General features: G+C 39.7%; 1 protein-coding gene across 1 annotated transcript in view; it reads left to right on the forward strand.

Moving 5' to 3' along the window:
- Nucleotides 1-6,189: 6,189 nt before the first annotated feature.
- TRPC7 (transient receptor potential cation channel subfamily C member 7) overlaps nt 6,190-16,802 on the forward strand; it is a 64,268-nt gene continuing 53,655 nt past the window's right edge. The window contains exon 1 of the mRNA XM_057371343.1: nt 6,190-6,951. Coding sequence (XP_057227326.1) covers nt 6,199-6,951 — 753 coding nt within the window. The 5' untranslated portion in view covers nt 6,190-6,198. The remainder of the gene's footprint in view (nt 6,952-16,802) is intronic.

Raw genomic sequence — 16,802 nt, forward strand, 5'->3', positions numbered from 1 at the left:
TAAAAGATTTGGTGGTCTGTGCCAAATGTTTCTAGACTGTTGCCCTCAGACCTTATGCTTCATGACAAGAAGATGCTGGAGGTGTTTGTGTGTGCCATTGATCAGCACTCTTTAATGACAGGAGAGGATTGGTTTGTCTTCCTGAACATTCCTCATGCTGCCATTCCCTAAAGGGATTTGAAAAGGTGTGGTTTTGCTGACTGCTCCTGTAATTCCACAAGGAAAGACGCCTCTTCCCAATTTTTTCTTTTATCTATTTGAGCAGTGGGAATGATGGGAAGGGGATATTATTTCCTTAGATGTAGGAAACCTGTACAACCTACAACCTGTAGATGGTTTGTAGGACTGCTCTGCAAATGAATGAATATCTGCCTSCATAGGCTAAAAAATTCTATTAATTACATCTAAAAATCTATTATATATCCTAAAYATGTACTCAACTTTTCATGTAAGAGAATGACCACAGTGCTGACGGTATTGAATTGGTGTTTTCAATGTTGATCGCAATCCAAGGATTAATGAAGTGGCACTTCAACTTTTCAAAGCATAGAAAACTTCAGAATAAGCTGCTGTCAATCAAAGTAAACATCCCAAATGATACTGAGTCYGTTTACACAGTAAATCAGCAATATGGGAGAAAGGATACTTAAAAATCTTATCTTAAAGGAAAAATTATCAACTTCAAGTAAGATTTAGAACGCTGATGAAGATAATGGGAAAAATGGGGTATCAGAGGACTCTGGTAATGCAAGCCTGTGCAGCATTTGGAATGCCAGGGCAGCCTGTTGCAAACAGTTTAATAAATGTATGCAGTTGTGTTCAGTCTGTGCTCCGTGCCTGAAGTCTGGGATATACTTCATAATAAGTCACAATTTTTAATTACAAGATTAAACAACCTACTAGTTTTACTCCGAACAATTTGAATTATTCTTTTAAATGGATTAATTTCTATATTACTTTGTGTTTGCTTATAGAACCCAGTTTCCTTCAGTTTTGTTCACATTTGTAGTGTGTTTTGGCTGGCCAGGTTTTCTGTGTGGAACCAAGGGTTAACAGAGAAAAATGGTCCATTTGATGTATAAGAGCTGTGTCAATTCCAAAGAGGCCTCAGGGAGTCTGCAGCCTTTATGTGCCCTGATTCTTTTCAGAAGTATTGATGTAAGTAGAAAGAAAAATAATAAGTAAAGTGTCAATTTGACATTTTCTGAGGCTCTGCAGGAACCGAGGGCAGTGCTTTCAAAATGGCTTTCAGAAACTGAAATTTTCTTTTYGACAAGGCAGAGTCAACGTCTCATCAAAGCCTGCTCTGATGGGTGCTTGTAGAGCATAGTAATGGTTACATATCCGAAGTCTCTTTAGTTTCTGGACAAAGGGGGCCATTGAAAGGGCACAGGGAGACTCCTGCCAGCCTCTCTCCACTTAGTGAAAGCAAACCCAAAGTGTAGTCAGGGACCATAAGTTCCTAAAGCTGCCTTTGTCAATGTCCTGCTCAATTTTTARGCTTAGACTCAAGTAAAGGTTGACATCACCTGAGAATTCCAGAATTGCTGCAGTTCCTAATACCTATTGATTTCAMTACCTTTTTAGACTTCAGATGTTTTGAAAACTCAAGCAGGTACTATTCAGCCTCTCCTACACATTTTTAAAGCTCCGGTTCAAAGCCWTGTGTAAAAACTCCAGCCTTTTAAGGTACTTGGGCCTTTGTACATTTTCTCCAAGCCCCAGCTCCAGGTGGTAACCCTGCCCTTCCATAGGTTTTTGTGTAGGTCTGGARACGCAGAAGAAGGTCTTGAATGGCACAGTCTGGAGCACTGTGGGATGGAGGGTTGAGGAGAGGCCATAAGCTCAATACAAAGCAGCTCAACTTCTTTCCTATGTCTACCCTGTCCTACATGTCAGCTCTCAGACCAGTTAAGAGAGTGTGGCTGTGAAAAAAGGAGAGTTTCAGCTTCAGTGTGCTCCCAATGCCATCACATTAAGAGCAAATCTCATGTCATGCCATGTTCCACTCTCAGACACTGAGTGTCTCAGCACYGAGTACCGTCAGAGCCAATTGCTCTAAGGACCTGCTCTTAGTCACTTTAATTAGAAACTGAAATGCTCCCACTGGAAGATTAGTTAAGAGCTAAATCACCTTTCAGAAAGAGCTATTCTTCTCCACTCCCCACAGAAGTCCAGACATCTTGTGGCTCCCTCAGCYGTGGAAAGCTGGATGTGCTTTGCTGCAAGCAGTACTCAGGCCCTGAAATTTTCTATTTTCCTTTCCCAGACCATTTTCTCTCCAACAGCACTGCACGCATTGGCATCCTTTCCTAGAAAAACACAGTATTTAACTGCAGTGCCTGATGAGTTTGATCACTAGCTGTCTCAATAAAATATGCAAATACAGAGTTATTTCAATCCAAAGCACCTTTGAAGAAAAATGGTAAGATAAATGCAATCAAGTTACAATTACTTCTTTTAAGAGAGCACATTATACACACTCAGTAAATGATTGGCTCTAAATCTGCCTGCACATAACTGAAAAGCAGAACAGAACAAGGTGCCGAGTACAGTCRTGACATTGCAGTAGGGCTCAGTCTCCAAGAGCTTCAGCTACTGCATACATTGCTTTTTGAACTACTGCTTCTCTTATCATGATTCAGTGCTCAGGTCAAGCATAAATATAATTTTCTTCAGAACAGGATTTGATAGCTGAGCATTTCTAATTAAATTATTCAAAGTTAAAAGTGTAGATTTTTATTCATCTCTACTTCTGTATAAAGATGATGAAGTGTGATAGCTGAGATATTGATCTCTGCTGATGAGCAAGATGGGGGGGTCATAATTCATCTGAGGTGAATCCCTCTGAATGATGGTGCTCATGTCCTTACCTGCAGGGAGTGGAGATCAACTCTGTGCTGTAGGGACATCCCTGCAGAACATTTATTGCAAGATAAATATTGCACAGTCSTTATCTCTTTGTAGAGCAGGTGTGCTTTCCTGTTTCCTCTTTACMTGATGCAATTTCTGTTGTTAGAAACAGTGCATGAAACCAGTGTTCTCTCTGAATTGAAGAAAGTGAAATGAAGGTCCTTTTTTTTCTTGGCACGTTATTACATATCCAACAAACAGGTGTGAATTAGCCCTAGGCCAAACTCTAACCTCTTTTTCAGGCAAACATCTTTGAACTAGTCCAACAGTAATATTGTATGTGGGTTTATGTTTACTTTGGGTGTGATTATAAGGTTATCTGTCCCACCTATCTGGGTTGTCCTTTAGAGGTATGTTATTACCTGAAAACTTTTTCTAAGGAGAAAAAGAATAAACTAACAGAAACTGTACTTTTACGTCAGGCAAAGTATAATAGATCCCTCACTGTTAGAAATCATAGATATTTCTCAGTTTCTTCCAGTACTGACACTTAAATATAACAACAAATATGAGGTTGTCAAATATTTTACCATACATGGGTTTTGAACATGGAAAAAGCCCASTGGAATTCCTCCAGCTTGAAGCAGCTAATGCAATTAACTGTCCTAAAATATTCAGGCATGTGTGATCCTTCTGCACTCACGGGTGATCACCGAACACCTACCAGGGCTGGATTGGTTTCCACTCAATCCCAAGAACAATTCCTTAAGTCATCACCAGCTCATCCTTGCAAGTTGCTTAACATTTTAAGACATTTAATTTAACGTTCAGRAACTCCCAAGGCTGTAAATGTATAAAGTGCTTTCTGGTTCTCTAATTCCCCATTTAATGAAGTCACAGTTCAGAAGTGTTTATTTGTATGTGTAATCCTTGCTTGAACTCAGCAAGGTTTCACTACATGTTTTAAGCTTAGATGCTGTCCTGAATAGCTAGGGAGCTCCAGTTTAGAGAAGTACTTGTGCATATGGTTAAACACTTCATTTTAACCACTTGTTAGTCCTCTTGGTCTCACTGAAACTGCTTCTGAGATGAAAGCTAATTGCTGATGAAAATATATGTGTGTAYGCATATATGTTTCCAAAATTTGGACTCCCCTGAAATCAATGAAACTTAGAATGYTGACTTCAAAGGGCCCCCAATTTTACCCCAGGCACTTTTCTGCTCTAGAGAACTCTGCATCCCTGTCAGATATGTTAATTGCACACTTTAGTTATTTAGCTGTTATTGTTTTCTCTTACAGTAAACTTTGGTCTACAGAGTTAATTCACTTRACCGTACCCCCTTCATTATTCTTGTGTCCCTCATCTCTGCTTCTTCAACCTCAAACCATGCTGGAAGGAAGCAGTTTTAAGATCCATACAGCACTTTATCTCTCAGTGGAGCCTGGGACGGAATGTTCAATTCCTACTAGATTTTATTAAGTTTTTACTCTGATGCATCAAAACTCGAGGGAGTTGCTCTYAGTTATGAACTTCTCTTTCAACCTTGTGTGGTCACAAAATTGATTTCTTAGGATTTGTTTAAATTTTCATGTAACTTCTGAAAGTTTGCTAAAAAAATTGTTTGAAACTTTCAGTGCTAGCTGTTTGTTCCAGATCAGTCCAAAAGTGATGAAATAAAATGATAGATACATATTTATCCATTAGTTCTGTAAGAACAGCTACCTTGAGAATTTCTGTGTCCCGGAACTTTAGGTATTTTGAGTTTCTGATAACCCTGTGTTTTATCAGGTTCTTGCTGTTTACTTTTCTCCTTTGTTASCTGATCTTGAAGGCACTGTGCCTGCTCTACTTTGTCCCCTGGCACAGTTCCTTCCCATCACTCACTGCAGCACTTTCCAACTCCTGTAGTATTTTTTCACAAACACATGAACTTTTCATTGACTGAAGGTCGTAACTGACTTGGAGAACAGATGGTGTGGAAGGATGAACCTTTGCCACCCACTGAGCATTAACACCTGCTTATTTGTTACATCTGTCCACTGCAGCTTAGAGGCTCCTGAAGATYTTACCCAAGTGATACAGGACTGCCTATTGGACTGAGTGCAAATGCTTTCTGTGAAAGAAGTGCTGTTTTTACCTTTTTACTCGACCTGCACATTCTTTGGGCTTGGGAAGACAATTAACTCCACATGTTTAGTCTCTAAAAGGCACGGTGAATTTGTTGAGATGCAGCTGTAATAAAATTTTTAAAAAGAACAACACTGAGACAGCACTGAATGCAAAGCGTGAATGTTTTAAAGGCAAAATTAGATTTGGGAATTCAGTTAATTTCATAAAACAGTGTGTTTTTTCACCCATGAACCCAGTTGCACAAAACGTGACTTTCTTCAGTAGTTCCAGCGAAGGTGAAATAAGAATAGTTTGTCTTCATCTCACCAACTCCAAGTGAAAGGCATTTCAGCCACRTAATCAGTGGGGAAATTAATGACCCTTTTCCTCCTGCCCTCTGTTTGTGGTGASAGACCTGTGTTTTTTCTTTCTGCAATAGGTCTCTGAAAGAATCTTACTGAGGATTGACATGACACTAAATCAGGAGTTATTCCTTTGTTTTTCTAGACTCTTCCATGGATTTGGGTGCTTGTGTTTGGAGTAGCCACCAACTGTATTTCAACAAGAAGTGTTTCAGCAAGGTCATTATTAAACTGCTCTAGATACAGAAACACAAAAGTGGTATTGTGTGCCTGAAAAAAGAAGGGAATTAATAGGTGGTTTGCTTGTATCTGCTGAATCTTAGCAGAATGTGCAATATAATTATCCTTGTTACCATGTGTTTAAAATAAGAAACATGGGTTTTAACTTTATGGAACTTATCTTATTGGACTGGTCCAAAGTCTATTGACAAAGGAGAGTCCTGCTAAGTCTCTTTAGGGCTCATGATCTCAAGGACAAARTTCAAGAATTGTTTCAAATAAATACTGTCTTKTGTATATTAATCCTAAAATTGATGWAATGAAGTTCTAAACAATACAAATGGAAAATTATGTATTCATGCATTTCTTTTTCTATTTATCAAGTTAAGAATGTGCTGGGCATCCTTGTTGAAATCTGGAAGGGTGAACAAATCACAGGAGAGCTCATCTTTTGTTCAGAAGCTAATCTTTATTCCACACGTGTCCTAAATGATTTTAAGTAACTGGCTCAGGTCRTAAAAAGCTAACAAGATCTGCTCATAATGACAGACTTCTAACCTTATTTCAGGTTCTGTGAAATTACAACTCTGTTAGGATATAACCAATGCTCCTTTGTGTTTTCCTGCAGGTTGAGACACAGCAATTCTAAAGACATGCATCGGAGGCACGCCACCCTTCGGGAGAAGGGCCGGCGGCAGGCCATCCGGGGCCCTGCCTACATGTTCAACGAGAAAGGCACCAGCCTCACCGCAGAGGAGGAACATTTCCTCGATTCTGCGGAATATGGCAACATCCCYGTTGTGCGAAAAATGCTGGAGGAGTCCAAAACCTTGAACTTCAACTGCGTCGATTACATGGGACAGAACGCCCTCCAGCTGGCGGTGGGGAACGAGCACCTGGAAGTGACGGAGCTGCTCCTCAAGAAGGAGAACCTGGCTCGGGTCGGGGATGCCCTTTTGTTGGCCATCAGTAAAGGATAYGTGCGCATCGTGGAAGCGATATTGAACCACCCCGCCTTCGCGCAAGGACAGCGCCTCACGCTCAGCCCCCTCGAGCAGGAGCTGAGGGATGACGATTTTTATGCTTATGATGAGGATGGAACTCGGTTCTCCCATGACATTACCCCCATCATACTTGCTGCCCACTGCCAGGAGTATGAAATTGTTCACATCTTGCTACTAAAAGGCGCACGGATTGAAAGGCCTCATGACTATTTTTGCAAGTGCAATGAATGTATTGAAAAGCAGAGGAAAGACTCCTTTAGTCACTCTCGCTCGAGAATGAATGCCTACAAAGGATTAGCCAGTGCTGCTTATTTGTCTCTGTCCAGTGAAGACCCTGTCCTTACTGCTCTAGAGCTAAGCAATGAACTGGCCAGACTAGCCAACATTGAAACTGAATTTAAGGTAACTCACCACTGTGCCTTTTTCCTTGGGCTGAGAGCATTCAGGCTATTGTGTGGTTTACATGTTTGATCAAATTTACATGTTTGATCAAAATTTTGCTGTTTGAAGGGTGGGGGAGTAAAAGAGAGTGGAAGAGACTGACAGATGTGTTAGCTGTGCATAGATTGAGATCACTGTCATTCTCCAGTTAATAAATACTTGGAACTGAATATKGCATATTCCAGCAGAAGCTTGAGTTTCTGTGTTGCACACTGTGATTGCTTAGAATCTCTACTTTGCAGCAGGAATAAAAATTAGATTATTCCAAAAATGRAGAGTCATTTTTTGTAAGAAAGGTAAGTAATTTTAATTGAACAATCTATTTTAGAGGCAGAGTTCTAGAGGCTGTTTTAAGAATCCGGTACATCTAGTTCTGCTACAATGATAAAAGGTATAAATCAAGAAATTTTGGTTCTCTGTAAAATATTTTAAACTGCATTGCATCTTAATGGTTTGGTGTTGAAACTATGCGTGATTAATTTAGTGAAAAACGAAAAAGAGAAACAATCAATAAATAGTTAYGAAGTTTATCATCATGCCAACCATCACAGTGGAACTTACAGAACTCTCTTACAWATTATATGAGGTTTCCATTATCATAATGAGTTTGTAAATGTCCAATGCCATCTGCATTATTTCTCTAAGTCATTTGCATGACATAAAGGGTATTGTGCCCCTTTCTAAAATAAATTTGTCATGAAACCCCTCATTTTCAGTGGCAGAGCCATCAACATTAGACTGTTTTCTGACTTATGGCTCTTGTGCAGCTATGATCATGATCAGTGACTCTGGGGTAATAAAGTCCATGTTGTGACTACTCTGGGGTAGGCTGCTCACCAGGAATCCATCATTTCTAATTTAGAAAACTATTCATGTGTTAMAGCATYGATTTCAGGATTTGTRGCTCTRTAMRAAGGAYWAGAGAGGAGATCATCMCSCTGCACTGGGYRCTGGGGAGGCCACTGTGAATCCTGGGCTCAKTTCTGGGCCCCTCACTCCAAGAAAGACATTGAGGTTCTAGAGCAGGTCCAGGGAAGGGCAATGGAGCTGGGGAAGGGTCTGGAGGATGACTGTGATAAGGAGCAGCTGAGGGAGCTGAGGGGCTCAGCCTGGAGAAAAGGAGGCTCAGGGGGCACCTTCTMACTCTCTACAGCTCCATGAAAAGGTGTTGTAGTCATGTAGGGGTTGGTCTTTTCTCCCAGACAAAATGCAACAGGAGAAAGAGCCTCAGGTTGTGCCAGGGGAGGTTTAGATTGGCTATAAGGAAAAAATCTGTTCACAGAGAAGGGGTCAAGCCCTGGAACAGGCTCCCCAGAGAAGTGGCTGAGTCACGATCCCTGAAGGGATTTAAGAGATGTGTAGATGTGTCACTTGGGGACAGGGTTGAGTGGTGGCCTTGGCAGTGCTGGGTTAACATTTGGATCATAGAGGGCCTTTCCAAATGAAATGGTTCTATGAATCCATGCTCTCCAAYATAAAAATAAAGAACACAAATTCTCAGGCATTGCAACTCCTTAGTAACTCTTGAAGGGGGAAAAATTACTGAACCACTGAGATCATTGGGTAATAAAATCAGGGTAAGATCTTCCAGACTCTTTTTCCCTATGCATATCAGAATTGCAAGGACACAGTAACTTGCAGGGAAAGTTTTATTCGGATTCAGTCTGAGTGAAGAAACTTCATCAGGTTTAATAATAATTAATAATTCAACACCAGATTAAAAAAAAACCCAAAATATTATAAACCATTTGCCAAATGACTGCGTTCCCAGGTTTTACAAGTTCATTGCCTTGTTTAAGGTGCTGTGCAACACATATCTGTGTATGTTAGCTAAGTACCTACCCATGCCAGTAGCTCACCTCAAAGATTTCACATTCCTTTCATATATTAATTCTTCCAGAAGTAAGAAAGTTGTCAAGATTATAATGTATTCTCATTGTAGCAAAAGAACCCCCAGAGGAATGTATTTATGTAAAAATATTTATTCTTATTAACATAATCGGTGTGATGTGAAATAGGGTATTAATAAAACGGTGTTTTTTTTCACAGAACTTGACAATTTAAGAATTTATTTTGAGGGAAGAACACAATGGCTGAAAACGTATTTAAGAAGCCCACAAATGACAAAAATTTATGAGATTGAACATGTTCTAGAARGATTATTTTTGTGACTAAAATAGTACTTTCCCAGAATTTTTTTTTTTTTGAGTCCTAAAGTTCTATAATTAAAATTGGCACTCCACAGATTTATAAAATTATCACTTGGGATTATTTAAGAACATTATTTTAAAATTGCATGCAATTGCAGCCATACAGTTTTCAGGAGGCACAAAGAGTCCTTGAAATGGAAAGACACAAGATTTTAATAATGTAGGTGGACAAACAGTAATTTTGTAACCTCTGAAGAAATTCCTTGCATGAGCTAATTAAAATATAAATGCAGAGCCTCTCACCTGCGGCTTGCTGCCCTAAATCTCTTATGTAATAACACCTTTCAGCACATCAAAATGAGAAGCCAATACATGTGCTATGTTTTTAGAGAATATTAATTTTTTTAAGCAAGTTGCCTCWTTGTACAGAGAGATGTGAGACAAAACAGCCACGTGAACCAGCTTAAAGGAAAAAACTTGTGTTACCTATGGTTGGCCAATTTATCCAGTCTTTTTTATTACAAAGGCAGAAGCGAATCAGGTTTTTTCTCATCCTGAATTCCTAAGATGCAATAATACWCTGCAGTTCTGAAGAAATAGCTTTGCAAAAAAAAAAATTCTTAATAATTCAAGAAAAAAAATTGCTTTGAAACATGCAGTCCATTAGTCTAGAAATAAATAAGGGTCCTTCCCCAAGGTAAAGCAAAAAATATGGAACCAGCTGTTTCTATAAAAATACATGTAGAATTAGGATGGATGTGAAATCTCTAAGAGATGGATTTCAGAACAGAGAGAAGTAAATGTCAGGGTCCCCGTGTGTGTTTGCAGGTCTTTACGCAATGACATTCTCCTGTAGTGGAGGCAGCCCAAGTTAAAAAACAATCTTAATTAAGCTCTCTGTTATTTTTTTGTATCTTACTTGAAAGCTCAAAATTGAGAACCAGTTCATGACTCTCCSTCTCCTCTCCCTCTCTTTCTCTAGTTTTCATTTTGTATTTTAAAAAACCAAACCAACATCCACTGGAGCAAAGAGTGTAGAGACTGAGGGCCTCATTTAGTTCCCTGGATGAGTCCCTTTATCTGTATWGCCCTTGAGAAGACAGAGAAAGAGGATCCTGTGTGGATTGGACCATGTTTCTGCAGGGTCTAGTAACTGGGTAGGAAACTGAGGGATGCATTTCAATTTAAAAAAAAATCACAAGTAGAATTAAACCAGAAATATAGGACAATGTTAATGTGTTTTGCAGTTTTCCATGAAGGTGTAAAACAGACACTAGGCTAGTGATTAATATGTGCATTTTGTTTTGAGRGAGAAAACATTTCTTGTCAGCCTAGCAAATCTAGGAAACCTCTGGCACACACAGGAGGAATTCTCCTCTCTCATTCTTCCTCTTTTACTTAAAAAGAAAAAAAAAAAATCTCTGTACGTTCCAATTTCTTTCAAAGCTGGCAGACCTCGGACCTCAGTCATAAAGCAAATAATCCTTCTGCCACCTACCAGAAGATTCTGTTTGTTTTGCTCATATAAATGAGCCTGATGTCACTTGCAGMATGAATAACACAGCCAGGATTTGTYCATCTGAAGCAGTCATCACCCCTGAGCCAGGCTGAGGAGGATTGCTCTGCTCTTTGGTCCAGGGAAATTGATCTCCCTCATGTCACACTGCTGTGAAAGCATATGCAGATGTCTTCASAGGCACCAGCTGTTCACAGCCAGGTGACTCATTTCTAGGGCTGGAATATTAAAAGCAGAGTCAACAGAGTCATTTTTATGTGTCCATCAAAAGCCTTAGGAGATTMAATTTCTAGCAAACAGCCTGCAGGAAATGCCCTTGCATTTTGTATTTAATTGCAGCATCAGGCTTAATATTACTGTCCACATTGTGGAAATGGGGTGAAACCCAGAATAATGGTTYTGTTTGCTTTTCCTAAAGCAGTGACTGTGTCCTCCTTTTACTGGGGAGATCCCACTCCACACCCAGGACTGTTTCACAGCCTTGCATGCTCCCAAATTAGACAACATGCTTGTGTATGTCAGGAAACATCCTTGTGSTGAAGTAAATCAGGCAAATGATTCCGTTTAGCAATCCAGACAAATCAAATTAGACACTCGCAAAGGAGGCTTAGAAAAGATCTCACCAGCCATAAGTGGGAAATCAGATCTCAGCTCCTCTTGATTAAACTGTTACTAAAATCAAGATCAGAACCACCACCTGGATGGCATATGGTGTGTTGTCTTTGTTTACTGCTCCCACAAACATTGTCAGTCACTTACTACAGCGTACCATGTTTTGTTTCTCATTCCTATGCTTCTTGCTGTCTCTTTTCCTCTCACTGTTGTCCTTCCTCTAGAAGTTGTTGGGATCCAAAAGCAGCTCCTGGCAGTGAATCTGCTCTCCTGTTCAGGTGAGCATCACGTCCAGGCTCAGCTGCCGAGGGACAGTGGCTGTGGGATGGATGCTGGAGGTGAAGTCAGTGGATGAAACCTGCAGGGATGTGCCTGCTGGGAATGTGCCTGCCCCTCTTCTTTCCCTGGGGCTGCAGTGATGCTTAGCAGTGAGGCTCAAATCCCTGCATTCTCATGATGTTGGATTAGTAGGGAAATAGTCCTTGAGGCTCAGTGGCTTGGAGCTGTTAGGGATGATCTGGCATTCCCTTCGCCTCAGTAAACCAGCTCCAGCTTTGTTTCCACCTAACTGTAAATTGTTAACTTCACAGGATATGCTTTTCTTAAGAGTAATTATTTTGTCAATTTTCTTTGTATCTCTGGCTCCACGCTGCATGGAGTTTTAAAAAAATCATTATTAGACAGTTGGTTTTTTGAAATGAATGAAAAAAAAAAAAAAAAAAAAAAAAAAAAAAAAAAAAAAAAAAAAAAAAAAAAAAAAAAAAAAAAAAAAAAAAAAAGAAAGAAAATGGCAGAAAACACTGAAGAATAAAATAGTAGGATGGGGAAATATTTTGTGAGAGTGAAGGATAGCAGTGAACTTGGAAAGAGAAAAATGCCTGAAAACCATCAGGCTGTAAACCAGCAATGCTGCACTTACAAACTCTGCTTCCTATCCAGGCTGAACAGACTCTTGGATTTGTTTGCTCTCAGGACTGACTGATTGGAGCTGGTGCCTGCAACTCACCTCCCATAAAAACCAGAAACTCCCTAATTAGCCTCACGAACATTCTTTAAATCCATCACTTAATATTTCCACTCTGACCCATTCTTCCTTGAGTGATGCTTTAATCTCTTCTTAATCTCTGGCCTCAACATATTCTCTGGCAGATAGCTTTCTTCTGTTATGTTTGGGAATAATTTTTATGACTCATATTTATTATTTCAGCAAGCTGRTCTTAAAGGCTTTAGTGTGTTTATATAGCATTTGTTTAGGTTTTAATTTATTTTTTCAGAAATTCCGCTCTTTTCTATATTTTTCTTCCAGACAGGATTTGCGTATTTTAAAGGGATGTCTTTTTACTCAAGCAGCTTTCATTTTTTTTTCCTCATGTTTCTCTGTGCTGTGTTTTGAGAAGAGAAAGCAGAAGGGAACTTCAGAGATTTGGTCTGGTAGACAGAATGGATTCAGTGCCTTTTACTACAGTTTTTATTTTCTCCTGCACAGCTCTCAACCTTACCTAGTGCCTGTTTTGAAAATCAAGCATCAMCAATAGAAATACTTATGAGTGTAGGAACAGTCACTACTCCCGAGTCATTGTTTTCTGGATATGATCTTTTCCAGTTCAGTCTTTATTGAGAACAGTATTTTTTTCCTAGGGTTGGAGTCAGGCATGTGTTTAGTGGGTTTTAACCTTTAAAAAGAACTGACCTTTTATTTCCCTTCTCACCTATACATCAATTCTCCTTCCTGCCATGAAAACATGCACACTTAGAACCTATGATACTTTTTTTTTTTTCAATTTTCAAATGCATGAGCAGGTACAACCAATTACCCAACGCATAACACAGGAAAGAATCAAAGCAGGAAAAGCAAATTTCCTATTGTTAGAAGTTTAACTTTTTTTGTTGGAAAAAAATAAGTATAAAAATAAGAGAGGAAATTAAAAACTATAAAGGAAATAGCCTGGAAGAAGGAGAATGTGTTTAAGCCTTGTAGTGAAATCAGTGTTTGGCTCAYTGAGTGGGACTTGCTCTGTGCAAAAGGAATTCATTCTCTATGCTGTTCTTTTTTGGAGAACAAATTCCCTAATAATAGATGCTACACCAGCTTTGTCTTGAAAGCTAAATTAATTAATTGCACTTACATTTTCCATGGATATGTAGCAAAGACTGTAGGAATAGGCTGTATAAAGTCTTTCTGCCCTTAAAACCCCACCAAATTTGTGRCTCTTGTGTTGTTCTCTTTAAATATTTATAAATTAAGAAATATCCTTTATATTTTGAGAGCCATTATTGTAAGTGCTCTTTTTTTGGTTCTGTGWTGAAATCATTTTCTGCCTGGCACATTGCCCAAGAAAAATGGTTTTAAAATGTTGCAYGAGAAGAAAATTTTCAAAGCCTTTCAGAGGGGTATAGAACCAATGCCAAAGCTGTGATGTGTGGGGCTGTTGTGAGGAAACCGGATTTGTATCTCTGCATGTGAAGGTGTGTCAGCATCTATCTATGTCTATTCACAGGCAAACAGAGCAGTAGATGCTGTTATTCACARTGAAGGGTAAAACTCAGTCATCTACAACCCACACCTGCACCTGGAAAAATTAAGGCCATTATTCATGGAAGTTGTAACTCTGTTGGCAGCACAAGCCCCTGAGCAGTCACATAAAATTGGATAATGTCCACTGCCCACAAGGTTATTGCACCTGCTTTACGAATGACATTGTTGTTAAAATCTCCCAGCTAAAAGAAAACCTCTTTAAAAGTTGCCAAAATGCTTTATGCAGGAAAATTTTCTCCTTCAGTTTCCCAGGGAGCCAGCATTTTTGAAAGAGTGGAAGGGGAAAAAGATTCTTCCTACACACCAAATCATAGACAATGCATCAGTGTAAGGAAAGGTGATATTTGAATTAATATCCTAAGAGTTTTGCTCCCCTCAAAAAAGAAAAAAAAAAAATGAAGGAAACTTTGAACATTTGAGGATGGCAAGACAAATGCAACCCTGGAAATATTTGACTCTCCCAGAGAGTACAGCTGGGATGCTTTTGTTTCCTGTGATGTTACTGCAAGTGAAGTGAGATTTTTGGCAATGCCAGTGTGCACACCATCAGTGCAATGTTTATTACCCTTTACAGCTCCCTAGAAAGTMATTTTTAGTCCCATTCAGTTAAGGATGAGCAACATTGCAATTGCAGCACTTACAACTTACTGCTTCCAGCTTGATTGAACACRTCCCTGGAGCAGGATTCTAGTTTAGGTGAGCAACAGACATGATCATAAAAGTATAAAATAACATGGAATCCTCTTAGAATCATTGATGGGAGATATCTGGGGAGTAGAGAGCAATGGAAATGCATCACATTAGGAAGTAGCACAGCAGCTGCCTCACCACTGCAATTTAGAAGTGGTTTTGTATATAAAACTTTKAAGCCAATCCTTGTGGTGCCTTTGCCAGGTAGAGAAATAAGTGTAAAATCTGGAACCATTTGGAATTGCTTTAAGGTAATTTTCCTCCTGGGATTTCAGTGTTTCCTTACCAATAAGAAGCCCATCCTCCATCAGAGCACATTTCTGTAGAGTTGGAAAATTCCTGTTAATGGACACATTTTTAAGGGACCTGAAAGGCAGCAGCTGGTAAGGGTGGTGAGCAGAGTGAACTCCCTTGCACACAAATAATCCTGGGATGAAACTGTAACAAAAAAAAATCAAAAAGGGAGGGAAATCCAGCAACAGAAATGTTTATTTCTCCCCTGCCAGAAACATCTGATGTTRAATTTCTGAATCTGAAGCTTCAGCCCTCCAGTAAATGGGTTGGACTGGGACTGTCAGTGTTATTCTCTCTGTTTACATGGCTGGTGAMTTTTTATTTTTTCCTTTTCTACCCTGCTGWAWTRTTTATATYAAGTCCAGATTTTGCAYATAGTTTTTAAATTCTGGATGTGATGAGGAATTTGGAAATTARTTTTTGTTATGTGAGATGACTTTCATAAACCATTCTGAGGTGCCAAGGCCTTGGGGCAACTAATTTCACTGGACTGTGATTTTCAGGATATATATTTGTGTCTTATATACAGTAACACAGGGTATATTGGATATGGTTAGAAGGTATTTAGAGCTGAGTGATCTCCTTTTCATCCTTTTTAAAACTTAACTTTTGTTAGTGAATACAAGGCAAGAGTCTTTTACCTTTGACACAGGCAATTGCTGAATATTTTGTAGACAGGRTGAAGTACAATATAGCTTGTAGCATGTTAATCAGGAATGTAAAGTGTTTTGACTAAACAGAAGGAAAATAAACACCTGACATTTTGAGATAATTTGTTGTGTTTAGGGGGAATTTATGTGAAGGCAAGGTTGAATAGAGTTATATTAAGTTATGTGTTACTGTGATATAAGGAAAGTGAAACAAGGTTAGATTAAATGAATATAATGTCCATGTGTGTTATGGAGCCATGTACACCACAAATGGCAGAGTAAAGGACAGCAGGTAACTGCTGTGAAGGTTTAAATGGTTTTTAACTGCCTAATGGGAGCTCTTGTAGCAGGATTGATGCTGATATCTGTTCTTCAACCTGTTTCTGCTTCTCAGAGACAAGGGATTCAGAAAATTCTTTGGTTTTAGAGATTATTGTGAGTTTAGGAATGAAGATGTCTGTCTGCATTGTGACTTTTGTGTGCAAATGCTACTCTGCAACAGCTTTTCCAGCACAAATGCTTCGAAGGTTGAATCTGACAAACACAGTGACTGTCATAAACACAGCAGAGASGCAGCACACAGTTTAGGAATACTTTCAAAATTTAAATTAATAACTTCAGCTTACCACAGTGCTTTATTATCACATTTCAATCTTTATAACAGCTTTAATATGGGATGGTTGACAAAACCGTGACTCATTTGACCATTGTGTCATCATCAGATTTGCTGAAGTCATGATTTCATCCTCACCCTTTGAAAGGCAGACGTGCAGTGGGGCAGTGGGGTGGCCAGTGGATCTGATCTGAGGCTCATGGATTCCTCTCTTTATTGGGGAATAACATAGCACATCTCAGATTATCCCAGCAGGGTGACTCAGCAGCAGCAGCTGTACCAGAGGGTGGGATTTCTCTCTACCACAGCCCCTCCAGTGATCCCATGGAATGTACCTTTGTCTCTGCAGCCTCTAAGCACTTAAAGGTGACACAAACTGCCCTGTGCCACCTCCCTCTGTTCCTTTGGCTGCCCCAAGTGCCAGGGCCTTTCTGTGGTGCTTGGCTGGAGCCCTTGCTGCCACTCCAGAGTGGAGCATYCTGCATTTCCCTGCCAGGCCTGCTGCCAGCAGCTCAGAGAGCCCTGACCGACAGGAGAATGATTTGGCCACTTGCCTGTGTTTAGTTAACAATGACAGAGTGTTTTCCTTTCCTGCCCACTGAGCATGGAAGACAAAATGAGTCCTGGTACTCAAATTAGTGCATGCACTCGACAGCAGTGCAGCGAGGAGGGTTCCTGCTGCCCAGAGAGGGATTTTGAAAGGAAAGGCATATTGGCMCTTTACCCTGGAGTCACTGGATCCTCTGCAGCG

The sequence above is a fragment of the Malurus melanocephalus genome, unplaced genomic scaffold (genome assembly GCF_030028575.1).
Source record: "Malurus melanocephalus ecotype Western Australia unplaced genomic scaffold, MMel_1.1 scaffold_144, whole genome shotgun sequence".
NCBI classification, from domain to species: Eukaryota; Metazoa; Chordata; class Aves; order Passeriformes; family Maluridae; genus Malurus; species Malurus melanocephalus.